This window comes from Brassica napus, chromosome A9 (assembly GCF_020379485.1).
Source record: "Brassica napus cultivar Da-Ae chromosome A9, Da-Ae, whole genome shotgun sequence".
NCBI classification, from domain to species: Eukaryota; Viridiplantae; Streptophyta; class Magnoliopsida; order Brassicales; family Brassicaceae; genus Brassica; species Brassica napus.
The window spans coordinates 31,831,997-31,846,463 of record NC_063442.1 but is presented as its reverse complement, the minus strand read 5'-3'; the positions used below and the strand labels follow the sequence as shown (position 1 = coordinate 31,846,463).

Genomic DNA, 14,467 nt, shown 5'->3' with positions numbered 1-14,467 from the left:
ACATGAAGACATGAATATTACACAAATTTAAATATTACACCAACACTAATAGTATAGTAATTTTTCTCCAGAAATTCTAAAATATTGTCCAACCAAATTTTTTGTAACAGAAAATGGAGCATTAAGAAAATAATTTTATGTAATAATGTGGTATTTTGCTTGTAGTTTAATATTTAATTATGCATTTATATTTATAATTTTATATTTTAGTGTAAGATTTTATTAATTAATATTACTATACTATTTTTATATATGTTCTAGTTATTTATAATTTTTTTATAAATTTATATTAATTATGACAAGTATAAGGAGCATAGTATAAATTACAAATAATTTTAAAGTTTTGCTTTTGGAAAAAAATACCTTGAAACTTTAAATATAGAGTTTTGCAAATTCTATAAATAGAGAGTATTTTTCGGAGATTCTCTTAAAATACTAAAATTTCTATAGCTAATAATAATGACCTCGTTTAAAAACTTGGTGCATACGTAACCGTGACGAACCATTTCAGTAGTTCAATGGTTGAAGCATTTGTTATGGAATTTATTCTGTAACTTCAATCATCATAGACAATATTGTTGACGTTTTTTTTCTTTTTGAATGAAGTTGACGTTTTAATAAACACCATACCCTTAAAATAAATTATTGATCTTGGCATTTGTTTTGCTTTTGGTACGCCAGTGGCAGTGAGCCACTCAACTTGCCTTTCTCATGTGCACTTGGTACCCGAGAATATCAGCAAATTTTATGAGCTAAGCCCAACTTTACTCGGGCTTTATGAGCTAAGCCCAACTTCACTCGAGCTTTTGCGTTGCACTTGAACATCTCCATATTTGGTTGGGGTATCTATGAAAAACGTCTATTCGTTTCCCCTTTTTTCTTTGCCAGCACTTATCAAAACTGTGAAATGGGGATTAACCTAATTCGGGATTTGGAAGATAAAGTTCGTCAAGTCAGAAACCCTAATGTTAAAGTTCTAGAAGAAACCCTTTTCTGCATGCTTCTCTGTATAAACACAGATTTTACTGGACAAGTGGTGCCAAACTAATTAAAGAATGAATTTATGATTAGGCTAAAAAAGAATTTTTAAAAATAAAAGTGTTAATCTTTTGGAGTTGGGTAGGTCATTAAAGGTCCAATTATTTCTCACTAAGCCAAGGGAGTGGTACTTAAAAAGATGCCACTGCACTAACTATGGAGACCCTTCCTAATAAAGCGAATAAATAATTAAAATTATCAAAAGCATTAATCTTGCACACTTTGTGTTGTGTTCCATAAAACGCGACCTAATTTATAAGAAAAGTTATTCAATTTTGGAATTAAAAATAACAATAAAATTTGGGCTAAAGGACTTTCTGACATATCTAATTTATTATTAAAAATAGGGAAAATTGCTAAAAGAGAACAAGAAATCAACATAGTTGTCCCTATGGTATAAATCCAATTTCAAATTGTTCCTATAGTATAATGTTTTCCATAATACCAAAAGTAACCTTAAATTAATTTATTAAACATAAGTAATTGTATTTAAAAAAAAATACAATAATGTTGTTTTAATAAAGTTGTCGGGAAAAAAAAATTCAGAACAAAAAGTGTAGAAGCATTTGATTTCCTTAACCCTAAAAACTTCTTGGTCTCTCCGCCTCTCTTTTCAACGGCGAAGAACATGGCGATTGTGTCTGCTTCGTTGTGTTCCCTCCGGTGAAATCAACAACGGAAACCTTTCCGTCTCTCCGCCTCTCCGCTTCTCTCCACCTCTCCTCTTATCTCCCCCTCTCCGCGTCTCTCCTCCTCTCGTCGCCTCGTCGATTCTCTCCACCTCTCTCCGTCTCTCCGCTTCTCGCGACCTATCATCTTCTCTCCGCCTCTCTCCGCATCTCTCATCCTCTCGCCGCCTCGTCGCTTCTCTCCACCTCTCTCCGCCTCTCCGCTTCTCGCGACCTCTCCGGTTCTCTCCGCCTCTCTCCGCGTCGCTTCTCCTCTCGCCGCCTCGTCGATTCTCTCCGCCTCTCTCCGCGTCGCTTCTCCTCTCGCCGCCTCGTCGATTCTCTCCGGCTCTATCCGCGTATCTCCTCCTCTTGCCGCCGCGTCGCTTCGTGACGATTCTCTCTGCTTCTCTCTTTCTCTGAAATCGCGTTAAGCTAAGGTATTACGTCCGATCTTTCTTTATTTCATGTTCCTCGATTCGGTTATTGTTTGATGTGTGTATGCGTTTTTGAATTGCGAGATGGAGATTGACTTGTCTTATTTGATTAATCGATCAAATGTGCTTCTAAATTTGATTAGACAATGGTGTTTTACTTTTCATTATTATCTTGTGCTTGGCTCAGTTTCACTCTTACGCTTGTTTCGGATGTTTGTTGATATTGTTATTATGTCTTTTGTAGATATGGAGCTTGAGCTACCCAAACGATTGTATGCAGAGGGTTCAGAACCTCGGGTTAAGAAGATCAACAACAGTTGCCGCATGGAACTTATCAGAGATCTGAAGAAAGCTATGTGTGCCGAGTACGATGATGTGAAGAGAGATCCTGTTTTCACACATATCATGGCTATTGCCGAAAATGATCTCAAGTTCTCTGGGAAACTAGTGGATAGCTTCATATGTAGAGCTGATTACCTCAAAGCTGCATGAGAAGTGGTTTGTTTTTGCGAGGACGCCTCTCCGGTTTTCGCTTCAGGAGTACCATGCTGTGACAGGCCTCAAGATTACACGGGAAACTAACAGTGACGTAGTGAAATGGAAAAACGACGGGGGTTTTTGGAGTAACCTACTGCACACAGGTGGTAAGATCACCTTGCAGTCGATCAGAAAGGTTCATCTACAAGAAGTTCACACTTGGACGCGGCTTGATAGGATGAGGTTGATCTACTTGTGTGTAATAGTGGGTGTGGTGATGGGGAGAGATGAGAAGGTGTCCATCCCTCATATGTACATCAAGTTGGTGATGGATTTTGACAAGGTTCGGAAGTTCCATTGGGATCTTCACTCGTATGATTTCCTGCTGAGTTCGATTGAGAAGGCTAAGAAGAAGTTGGGGAAGAAGGAGAGCTACATTTTCGAGGGTTTCTCCTATGCTCTCCAGATTTGGATTATGGAGGCAATTCCTGATTTTGGAGAAATATTAGGCAGAAGAGTCTCAGACAGCTTCAAAGGTCCAAGGTGTGGCAATTGGAAAGGAGTTGCAAAAGTTTCTTATGAAGACATCATTGAGCTCGAGGACTCCTTAACTAAGAAGGTAACATTCTCTCTATTTTTTTATTTTATATGGTTGTTGTATATATTTTGTTTGGATTTTCATGTTTTAACTGTTTGCAGGATAACTTCTTCTCGGTCATATCAGTGACTGGTAATGGTGATGTGTTTCTAGATGCTCAGTACACAAGGGAGGGTGAGATGGAACATGAACGAGTGGACCTTGTTTTGGAGAGGATCAGGAACAAGTATGATTGGAGCAGCACAGACTGGCCAGTTTTAGATCCTGAAGAGTATAAAATGGAGGAACCCGACAGCCATGATAGAGGGTCAGAAGCTGATAAGAGCGTGGATCATACGGATGTTGTAGCAGACGAGGAGACCTCTTCGGTTAAGGTTGCAGGAAAAGGCAAGAGAAAGTTTTTTGATAAAGGAGCAGAGACAAGAAAGAAGAAGGTGCTGTGTAAGCGATCAGCAGAAAAGTTTCTGACTTTTGGTCCTGAAACTAAGAGTTTCATTGAGGGTCTTATCCGCACATCTGTCACTTCATTGGGAGATGTGCTCAGTATGCAAATGGCGAATATGGAGAGGGTGTTTACAGAGAGGATGGGGAAGATGGAGATTGAGGTTTCACAGCTCAAGGACGCAATCAGTTTGACTGGTGAAGGAAGCTATCCTAGTAAGAAAGAAACTGAAGAAGCTCCACTAAACAGCAAAGCCAAGCAAGCTCCACCTAAGAGCAAATGCGCTCAAGCTCCACCTAAGAGCAAAGGCGCTCAAGCTCCACCTAAGTGCAAAGGCGATCAACCTACTCCAACAAAAAAGGTACTACCTAAGAGAAAGTGTAGAACTTGATGAACCTGGAACTAGGATGCTTGAGTTAGGGTGCTGGAGCTAGGCTTATGGAACTTCATATTGACTGTGTAATATTATGTAATATGGAATGTGAAACTTTGTGTAATAGGTTTCTAAAGTGTAATATGTTTGAATGTTTGTGTATTAAACTCTATGAATGTAATGCTTTGTTTGTGTTATGAATAAATGGCTTCTTCTTATATGCAATGTTTTAAATTTTAATGAATAGGACGGGAAAAAGATTGCTACAGAAACTAATGATTTTGATTTTGGATTGAGTACACAAGACTTGCGGGACCTGTCCCAAGCTACATTTGTTGACGGTTTTGATCTGTCTCAAGTGAAAGTTGAGACGTCAAGTAAATCGAAACCGTTTAACATGGCTCCACTGCAGTGGAATGATGAGGAAATGGATCGAACCAAAGAAGACTCGCCAGATGCCGCGTTGGTGTTTTTCCGTGAAGAGGATTGGGAAAAAGTTAGAACTTGGTCAACTTCCTCCACGTAAGTACTCTATTCTCATTTATCTGTCATGTATTAATACATTTAAAATAAACGTTTCAATGTTTTACAATTTTATCATTGTATTTGGTTTCAGACATATACGGATTGGACCTGCCACTTTAGATTTTGAGATTGCTAATCGTCTTATGGATAAATCTGAGTGGTTAAATAGCTTGGTAAACCTTAGAGACTATTTGCTTCCATTTGTGTCTTTTAAATAGATTGTGTGTGCTAAGATTTTCAAAATATGCAGGAGATTGACGCTGCAATGTACGTATTCCGGGAGAGAACATCTTTGAAACGATGGAGACCTCATCGTGTCGCCTTCATGACTGTCATCTTCAGCAATATGATTAATAAAGAGTATGGTCATTTAGAAGCTCAGGGTAGAAAGAGCTACATGCTTCATAATTTGCTACTGCAGTTCGGTAAAGGAGTCCTTCCACCACATGGCAGGACACATGAGATATGAAATATAGATGTGGATCGCCTGTATGTCCCTGTTCATGTCAGTGGGAATCATTGGATCGCCTTGTGCATCAGTTTCGTGACGAGGAGCATTGAAGTGTTCGACTGCTCGGGTAGGAAAAGGTACAAGGAGGTGGATGGGTTCGCAAACCTTATTCCGCGTATTGTCAAGGCAGTTCAGCCTATGAGACACCAAAAGGATTTTGCAGTCGGTGCATATACTGTTTCCTATGTCCCCGTTGGGAATCTGAATAAAAGTGCATGTGACTGTGGCGTCTATGCAGTGAAGTTCATTGAGTGTCATGCGCTTGGATTGGAGTTGTCGTTGTTGCATGATGGTAACATTATCGAAGCTCGCCACAGGATTCTATGGAATCTTTGGGAAGCAGCTAATCATCCGGAATTGATTGATAGGATGTCAAAGTATCAATCCCCGGAGTGTCTCTCTTCGACTGTAGAGGAGATTTTGTGAGACTGCTTGGTTTCAAGTTCTAATGTAATGAACAAGATTGCTTAATCTGATGTATAACTTCTAGATTTTATTATCATTTTTAGGAACAAGACTGCTTAGTTTATTGTATAACTTCTAGTGTTTAATTATGAGTTTTAGGATTGACTCTTGTAATCAAATGTACATCTTGTGGTTTTGTTATTAAGAGTTTTTAGCTGAAGAATGCTAGAATTTAACACTGTTTTCAGTCAAACCTAACCTAAACCCCTAAACATACCCTAAACGAAACAAAAACCCGGAACAAGACCACAGTCAAACCTAACCTAAACCCTAAACATACCCTAAACGAAACAAAAACCCGGAACAAGACCACAAGAACATTTAGAATAACTGTTTTACTAGATCATCCCGTAGGAGTAAATAAATCGAATCAAATGTAATACACTTAACTTGGCTTCTTGCAAACCAGACTTTTGATCCAACTCAACAATCAAACCCGACCAGAACTAGATCCACAATAAACCTAAAACCCGACATATATAACACCAACTCAACAACCAAACCCGACTTTTCCCATTTTTTTCAGATCTTCTTTTTCGTCAATCTCCTTTTTCTCTCTGAATCAGTTTCTCACACACATGAATACTTCAAGGCGACATTCATACGGGGTGCCATCTAGGTGCTGGTGCGGGAAAGGGGTTGTGATATTCTACTCGAGAAATGATGACAATTCTTACCGACGGTTCTATAGATGTGAAATAGGGGCACAAGTTCATAGTCTTGATTTGTTTTTCGATTCAATTACCGATTTGTTATGTTCCTTTTTTGTCTGATTCGATTTTCGATTGTGTAGGATAAACAGCATGTTTTTTCATTCCATTTTACTTCTCCTAATTTGATTTTCGTTTCTATGTAGCGAAAGAAGGAAAATCATTTATTTAAGTGGGTTGATGACGCTTTGCTTGATGAGATTCCGAAGGGTAGAGGCTGAGCAAGGGAGAATTGTAGAAGAGATTGAAGATCTGAAAAGTAGTATCACACAGAGAATAGAAGAAGAAGTTAGGAAGCAGAAAAATTCACTCGAATTAGGTTGCTTAGGAAGAATTCTATGGCTTTTTGGAAGATTAAGAAGCCAAGAATGAGTGAAATCAGTGTACTGCTTCTAAGTATCTTCTTGTTAGTGTGTTTTTTTCGTTTTTACCAGTAATTTGGTTCTTAGTATTGGCTTCAATAAGTGTTTTGTTGCTACAATATTTGTGTCGACTTTACCAGTCAAGTGGTTCTTATATTTTGTGCTCAGTGATCTATTCTTACAATCCACCTTTTTTGTTAAAAAATCAGACATCAGCTATTGTCAAACAAACTTAAACTCGAACTCAAAAGCATAGCTGAACATAACTAAACAAACAGAGAGATAGAGAAGTGAAGTGAAAATAATACCAATGTATAACAATGAAACTGATAAAATAACCATACGAGAATTATCCAAAGTATCCAAAGTTAAACAAAGTTGATTGTTTTTAGAAGAAAAAACCATACGAGACAAGGCAATACTGCACTTTCAAACACCACAACTTGCATACTTGAACAGACCAACCTGTAACAGAAACATCAATACCTGAAACACAATTAAATCGAGATTGAAAAACATATAAACGAACTGGCTATATAAGCTGACCCTTACCATATGTGACTGACTATATTGGTATTTTACAAGTTGCTATGTTGTGCCCACTAATACCACATCTACTACACTTGCGAGGCTGCCTCTTTTGTGATGTTTGCGATGACCGAAGTTTATCTTCAACAGTTTCATATCTGCATTTTCTATTCCTTCCAACTGATTTTCTTGACTCTGGTGGTAGCACATTGTCCAGGACAACATCTTCTGGCATGGACCAAGCATCCTCAGAAACAGCAATAGGATTGATGCTTTCATGATAAGCTACTCGCCAAGCTTCTGTAGTGTAAAATAAATCAGTTAATGTGTGTGGCTGTCTGCCAACATGAAACCCAGCTTTAATTGCATGCCGACAAGGTATCTTCATCAGGTTGTACTTCCCACATGAACAAGTACGTCTATCCAAATCAACTAAGCAGTCGATTTTATCACCTCTAACCTACGTTGCATGGAATCAGAAGCGGATACGTGGAAGCGGAAGCGTTTGGAAACGTAGAAGCGAATTTTTTAAAATATTTAGGAAGCGGATACGTTTTGGAAGCGTTTATATATATACATATATATATATATATAATTTATGTATAGTTTTTAAAATCATGTAAAATATTAATATTGAATAACTTAATAAAAAGATGAATTTATTATGTTCAAGATCAAATATTTATTATGTTCAAGAGCAAATATATATATTTTTATCTTCATTTTTTTTTTGGATCAAATTTTTATCTTCATGTTTATATTCACAAACTCCATCAATGATATTCATAATTAATTAACTATGTTTTTTATTAAACTAAGTTTTGAGTACGAACCTAATATTCTAAAAATTTAAATGTGTCACCTCTTATGTTCTTTAAACTACATTTGCTAGCTTTTTTAAGAAACTATATTTGCAAGCTCAATTCTTATTATTAAGATCTTTCAAATTAAAGCCTTTTTCAAAAAAAAAAAAGATCTTCCAAACTAAAAATAGACTATTAATGACTCAAAGTTATTTAATAAATAATATTGTGCAGAACATTAAATATATTTTATCTAATGTTTTGTTTATATAATTTTACAATATTAGTTCTAGTTCTAATACTGTGTGAGAAATAAAACCAAATTGAACCTAGATGACTAAAAGAAATTGGTTAAGCCTCAAAAATTAAAACCAAAAGAACAAATACGTGGACACGTTCTTCATTGTGGATGTTGTTGTTTTATAAACCATCGCCCATTGAAAATACAGATCACGTTTCCGATTAACATGTTGCCGCTTCCAAATCAGAAACATACGTTTCCTCCACGTTTCCAATCATCGTTTTTTGGGAATCGCGTTTCCGTTGCGATTCCAAGCGCTTCCCACCGCTTCTGTATCCGCTTCCGGTTCGGAGTCGGGAATCAGAGCCTAAGTGGCGATTCCATGCAACACAGCCTCTAACAAGCAAGCGACCATCGCTGACAGGGTAAACTGCAAATCTTTTGCCTTTCTCGGTTCTCCTTTCAGTCTTTTTCTCCAAATCTTCGGTAAGAGGATGATTATGCTTTGAAATATTTTTCTTACGGTTATAAAACCACCAAGTCAGCATTTCTCTGATACTGTCCAACAAGGGAATGATTGGATACTCTCTCGGCGAACGCAAAGCAGAGTTGATGGATTCGGCAGGGTTTGTTGTCCTTATGTCATATCTATATCCAGAGAATTGACATCTTGCCCACTTTTGGACTTCAGCATCCCTTAGGTATTTTCCAATTGCCGGACTGATATTACACACATTAGCAAATATCTTTTCAAACTCAGCAACTCTATAAACCTTGGACGCCTTTGCAACCAACCCAACAAGTCCTTTCCCATGGTAATATGTTACCACATTATTCAACAAATGATGAATGCAAATACCATGTTTAGCTGTTGGATACACAGTCTCAAGCGCCTTAGCAATGGCCGCATGTCTGTCCGAAATGAAAGCCAAATGATGATCATCAGCAATGACACTATTTAGTTGTCTCATAAACTATTCCCAAGAATTTTCATTCTCTGAGTCGACTACTCCGAATGCAAGAGGATACAAATTAGAATTTCCGTCTACAGCAGTTGCAACCAATAGAACTCCTTTGTATTTGTTCTTCAGAAAAGTGCCATCAACCACAATAACCCTCCTTATGACTCTGTTAAATCCTCGTAGCGATTGCCCAAATGCAATAAACAGGTACCGAAATCTCCCTTTGCTGTCAATCTCATACGATGAATGTGTTCCCGGATTAGCCTCTCTGAGCATGTGCAAGTATTTCGGTATTTTTCCATAACTTCTCTCTGGTATACCTCTAACAGCATTAACCGCATATTCACGAGCATCCCATGCTAAAGATTTCGTGATCTCACAGCCATGATCCATAAGCATAATCTGTATTATATCATTGCATTTCGGCCCTTCCTTAACCCCTTCATACCTATGCATAATCAGACTGCCTATAGTTTTGGCCGAAGCAGTCTTACCCGGTTTGGTTTTGTTTGAAGGTGCGCATGTATGTTCACCGACATACTTTTTGATAATGAAATATTTAGAATCCTGCAAACACTCTGCTCGAACACACCAATTGCATGCATTATCCTCACATCTGACGTACCAAAGTTGTCTATCCATTTTGATAACCTCATAGTGGAAGTTATGCTTCATTGCACATACCTCGAAAGTCGCCTTCAGCAAAGTTTTGTTCTCAAATAATTGTCCCTTCTTAACAACATTGAGCACAAAAAACTTTGACATCTTATGTATGTCATCTTTGACCGAGATCATGGTATCGGCATGATAGGCATCCTCATCAACTTCGACTCTTCTAATCTTTTCCTTCTTTTTCTCGCACTGCCTCTCAACAAACACAGGAGCTGGTTCATTCCCCCTATCAACCGAGTTTCCCTCCTCTTGAGCAGTACTTGAATCAGCTGGCGACTTGTTAAGATCAAAGTCTGGTTCATTCAGATTCTCAACTTTGGCTTTAGATGTTACACACAATCGAGTAGAAACACACTTTTGAACAAAACCAACAAAATTCTGAAGCTGTCGATCATTTGCTATGATCACAGGTGGACAAGTTGATGTATTGATCAACTCATTAGGTAGATAACTCAACTCCAAATCGGGTAAGCTATCTTCTTCCATATCAAAATCTTCCAAAACCATTCTTTTAAAAACCTCTAAGGTAGAACTTGATTCCAATAACAGTAGCCTAGCCCCTCTCTCATCAGCCGAAAAAACCCATCCCGTGGTTGCTCCAAACTCCCAAACACCACATGTTGTATAGATATGCATCATAGAACAAGAGTTTGTGAAAATCACAAGACAAACTATAGAGAAATCATGGGAAAATCATAGATTGGTGAAGAAGAACATTCAAAATCGTTTTTTTTTTTATTTTTCACGAACCAAATCAATGAAAACACGTTGTAGGAAGTTAGAATATTTTTAGAATATTTTAAAACTGCAACTTCCTTAATTTTCGAAAATTCAGTTTTTTTTATCCGTAGAAGGCACCTTCTACACTGTGTAGAACATAACAAAATTCCAGAATGTAATTTCTACACTATGTGGACGTTCGTGTATGTTTTAGATTTTGCATTCCTGATAACTTAGAATACTCAATAAAAGTAGAAACAGTTTTCTGAATAATAGTAGTGATCATTACAAATAGTAGAATACGTATTCCCCATATTTAGAATTATAGTAAAAAGTAGTTTGTACATTCTAAAACAAGTAGATGGATGTGTTCATTCTAGAATTCATTTTCTACTTACCCGTTTTGTGTAGAAACAGAATTCTACTTTTAGCAGAACGTAATTTAAAAATATTATTTATTATGTTTTTCAACCAAAAAAAAATATGTGTTTGTGTAAATGGGTGTTTTATTAATTTTTTATATTTTTAATAATTTTTTTGATTCTTATAACTATTTATTTCAATAATTTTAACATATGGAAAAGGTAAAAGGGAGAAAAAATGGACAAAAAAATATTTATATCATAGGGACAACTATGCTGTTTTCTTGTTCTATTTTGGCAATTTTCCATTAAAAATATAAATTTATTAAATATGACTTTTTTTAGTGTAAATCACATGTCATTATTGAGCAGTTTTGTTTTCTCTCTTCAAATACAAGCAGAAAACGAACATAATAATGGCTAATTGGATTCAGATTCTATATGTTATATTATTCTAAAGACGAATAAATTTAACAAAAAAAAAGTGGAATATTCTCTGGAGAAGTGACGTGTCGGTCGACTATGAAGAATCCAGCTCATCACCAGTGAGGGGACGTCATCTCACGCGCAGTTTAGACACACAAGCGCACGTTAAAAAGGTCAGACTTTTCTTCTGTCACTCGATTTGGTTTTTTCACACGGTGGAGCTTTTGTCGTACATCGTTCGTTTACTTCAACTTGCTTATTATTCTACGCTCGTAGGACTAATCAAACCAAAGAGATAAAATATAAATTAAAAAAAAAAAGAGAAAAAAAAAAATAAAAATATCTTCTACTTCTTCTTCTTTCATTGATGTGTACGCTTCACCTCTAAGTTTTGACCAAAAGCTTCGTTATTTTCTTCTATTGGAATATACTCTCGTCAGAATGCGTTTCAACTAGAGATTCACTCTTCATATCTCGTCTTCGTGATGAATTGTCCATGGAGGTTTGGTTTGCTTACAGTTTCCTTTTTTTTTTTGGTCAAAGTTTGTAACTTTCTGACTTTGTGGCTATCTTTGCTCAAAGGCTCAATCTTGAGGAGTTTATTATTTTTTATAAAGTCTCAACCTTTAATAGCTAAAAATCTAATATTTGATCCAGAACTTGTACTGTTGTTAGTAAATCATCTGTGTGTGCCTTCGAGAGAAGTTTCTTTAAGGTTGAGTTTTTGTAATTTATTGATTTTTTTTTGTTTTTATACAGATGATGAGCTCATCTTCTTCTTCTACTACACAAGTTGTATCATTGAGAGAGATGGGGATGTACGAACCGTTCCAACAGTTGTCTGGTTGGGAGAATGCTTTCAACACTATAGGTACTAGTAATCAAAACAACAACAACAATCCGAGCTCTTCCACAGTTCCTGAGGTGGAAGCAGATGATAACAATAAGGTTCAGATTATATTTCCCTTTTTTTTCCTAGATTCATGTTTTACTTTGTTTGTTAAACTAGTGGTTACTTAAATTACACGCAGGCGAATTATACTTCTATGTATAATAACTCTGTTGAAGCAGAACCGTCTAGTAACAATGATCAGGACGATGACCAAATCAATGATAAGGTACACACAACAAGAGTTTTAGCATTTGAATGATAAAAGAACTAGAGGGTTGTTTGCTCACTCTTTATGCACTGCACAGATGAAACGGCGATTGGCTCAGAACCGAGAGGCTGCTCGCAAAAGCCGTTTGAGAAAGAAGGTAAGAACATGGTCCTTTTTGGTGGAAATTTTTCTTTATGGTAATAAAGATAGATAAAAAAGAGTTATGTATATTTGCCTTTAGGCACATGTCCAGCAGTTAGAAGAAAGCAGGTTAAAGTTATCACAGCTCGAGCAGGAACTTGCAAGAGCTAGGCAGCAGGTTAGCTCAAGCTTCCTTGTTATAAGGTTCTGTGTTTCATATCAAAGACTCAGTGGCTTTGTTTTCTTTCTGTTACAGGGATTATGTGTACGCAATTCATCAGATTCTAGTTATCTTGGACCAGCTGGGACCATGAACACAGGTTGGTGTTTGATAAGTACTCCCTCCGTTTTATATTATCAAAACATGTGTTGTATAGTTTTTAAATCATTAACTAATAAAATCAAATAAAACGATGTATTAATTAGGGATACAGTAGAAATGTTAATGATTTTCTTAAACTATATATAAAATGAAACAGATGGAGTATATGTTAGCATATCACTTTAACCTCTTAATCTTCTTTACTTAAAGGAATTGCTGCATTTGAGATGGAATACACACACTGGCTAGAAGAACAGAACAAGAGAGTGAGTGAGATTCGAACAGCACTCCAAGCGCATATCAGCGACATTGAGCTCAAAATGCTCGTCGACATATGTTTAAACCACTACGCTAATCTCTTCCGCATGAAAGCTGATGCTGCAAAGGCTGATGTCTTCTTCTTGATATCCGGTATGTGGCGAACTTCAACCGAACGCTTCTTCCAGTGGATTGGAGGTTTCCGCCCTTCCGAGCTCTTAAATGTAAAACCCCTTTTACACGTTACAGTTTTTTCACTCGTTAGAACACAAACTCAGTGTGTTCCTGTTGTTTTGTTTTCAGGTTGTGATGCCATACATTGAGCCGCTGACAGATCAGCAACTGTTGGAGGTGAGAAACTTACAACAGTCGTCTCAGCAAGCAGAGGAAGCTCTTTCTCAAGGCTTGGATAAACTTCAGCAAGGTTTGGTCGAGAACATTGCAGTTGACATAAGAGTTGTTGAGTCTGTGAGTCACGGAGCTCAGATGGCTTCAGCTATGGAGAATCTTCAGGCGTTGGAGGGTTTTGTGAACCAGGTAACACACGTACCCATGCTTCTTCATGTCTGCTCAGTGTTTTGATATTGGCTCAACCGGAACATCTCTGTTGGAACAGGCGGATCATCTGAGAAAGCAGACTCTGCAGCAAATGAGTAAGATCTTGACGACAAGGCAGGCTGCTAGAGGGTTGCTCGCTTTAGGAGAGTACTTCCACAGGCTCCGTGCGCTGAGTTCTCTTTGGGCAGCTCGTCCACGGGAACGCACTTAAACAAGTTTTAGGAGTCAAAACAAAGAGAAGGGAAGCACAAGGAAGACGAGGCAAACCTCGAATGATGTTTAGCTAGGGACTTTGTTTATCTATCTGTGAGTGAAAGTGGATGGAGATGTAGAGTGATTTTATTCTCCATTAGAGCATCATCTTACTCATTGATGTTTTTGGTTTTGCTTAAATGAATTCGTTAAGAGAAATGAATAAAGATGTAAATTTGGGTGGAAAACATTTCAAGATGTTAATATTTGTATTTAATGTCAACCCTCAAGTCTGCTACGAATTTTTACCTTTATATGTCACAGTCTTCACTCTTCACAACACATCTCAAAAAAAGCTTTAAAAGTTTGTCATTATTGTTGTAGATGGGAAACCTACAACAATTGTCTCAGTATGCAGAGGATGATATCTCTCTCTCAAGGGATAGATAAATATGTCTTTGTTGGAAGAATAGCAACCGATATAACAGTTGTTGAGTCCAAGACCACTTTAAATACCAAAATGCATATTGTTCCATATCATGATGACAAGAGAAAGGAAATGAAGTGGGAAACATA

At 37.1% G+C, this 14,467-nt stretch overlaps 2 protein-coding genes across 3 annotated transcripts; both read left to right on the top strand.

The window, feature by feature from the left end:
• Window positions 1-2,406: 2,406 nt before the first annotated feature.
• On the top strand, window positions 2,407-4,900 carry LOC106453537. The gene is made up of 4 exons (XM_048740995.1): window positions 2,407-3,239; window positions 3,320-4,021; window positions 4,281-4,555; window positions 4,809-4,900. The coding sequence occupies exons 1-4, from the start codon at window positions 2,859-2,861 to the stop codon at window positions 4,852-4,854; spliced, it is 1,404 nt and encodes a 467-aa protein (XP_048596952.1). The 5' UTR covers window positions 2,407-2,858; the 3' UTR covers window positions 4,855-4,900.
• Window positions 4,901-11,581: 6,681 nt separating this feature from the next.
• On the top strand, window positions 11,582-14,205 carry LOC106451231 (transcription factor TGA3). Of its 2 annotated transcripts, XM_013893126.3 has the most exons (9): window positions 11,582-11,822; window positions 12,080-12,268; window positions 12,352-12,438; window positions 12,518-12,577; window positions 12,662-12,739; window positions 12,818-12,881; window positions 13,094-13,365; window positions 13,445-13,678; window positions 13,758-14,205. In XM_013893126.3, the coding sequence occupies exons 1-9, from the start codon at window positions 11,817-11,819 to the stop codon at window positions 13,908-13,910; spliced, it is 1,143 nt and encodes a 380-aa protein (XP_013748580.1). In that variant the 5' UTR covers window positions 11,582-11,816; the 3' UTR covers window positions 13,911-14,205. The 2 variants fall into 2 exon arrangements, with proteins under 2 accessions (XP_013748580.1, XP_048596953.1); XM_048740996.1 differs by having other exon boundaries at window positions 12,662-12,881.
• The last annotated feature ends 262 nt before the right edge of the window (window positions 14,206-14,467 follow it).

What these genes read in the sequence shown, in the direction of transcription:
- LOC106453537 (XM_048740995.1), top strand. Translation starts at nt 2,859, where the DNA reads ATGAGGTTGATCTACTTGTGTGTAATAGTGGGTGTGGTGATGGGGAGA. An exon ending in AGGACTCCTTAACTAAGAAG is followed by an intron (nt 3,240 to 3,319) that starts GTAACATTCTCT and finishes AACTGTTTGCAG; the next exon opens with GATAACTTCTTCTCGGTCAT. An exon ending in ACTTGGTCAACTTCCTCCAC is followed by an intron (nt 4,556 to 4,808) that starts GTAAGTACTCTA and finishes CAAAATATGCAG; the next exon opens with GAGATTGACGCTGCAATGTA.
- LOC106451231 (XM_048740996.1), top strand. An exon ending in GCCCTTCCGAGCTCTTAAAT is followed by an intron (nt 13,366 to 13,444) that starts GTAAAACCCCTT and finishes TTTTGTTTTCAG; the next exon opens with GTTGTGATGCCATACATTGA. An exon ending in TGGAGGGTTTTGTGAACCAG is followed by an intron (nt 13,679 to 13,757) that starts GTAACACACGTA and finishes CTGTTGGAACAG; the next exon opens with GCGGATCATCTGAGAAAGCA.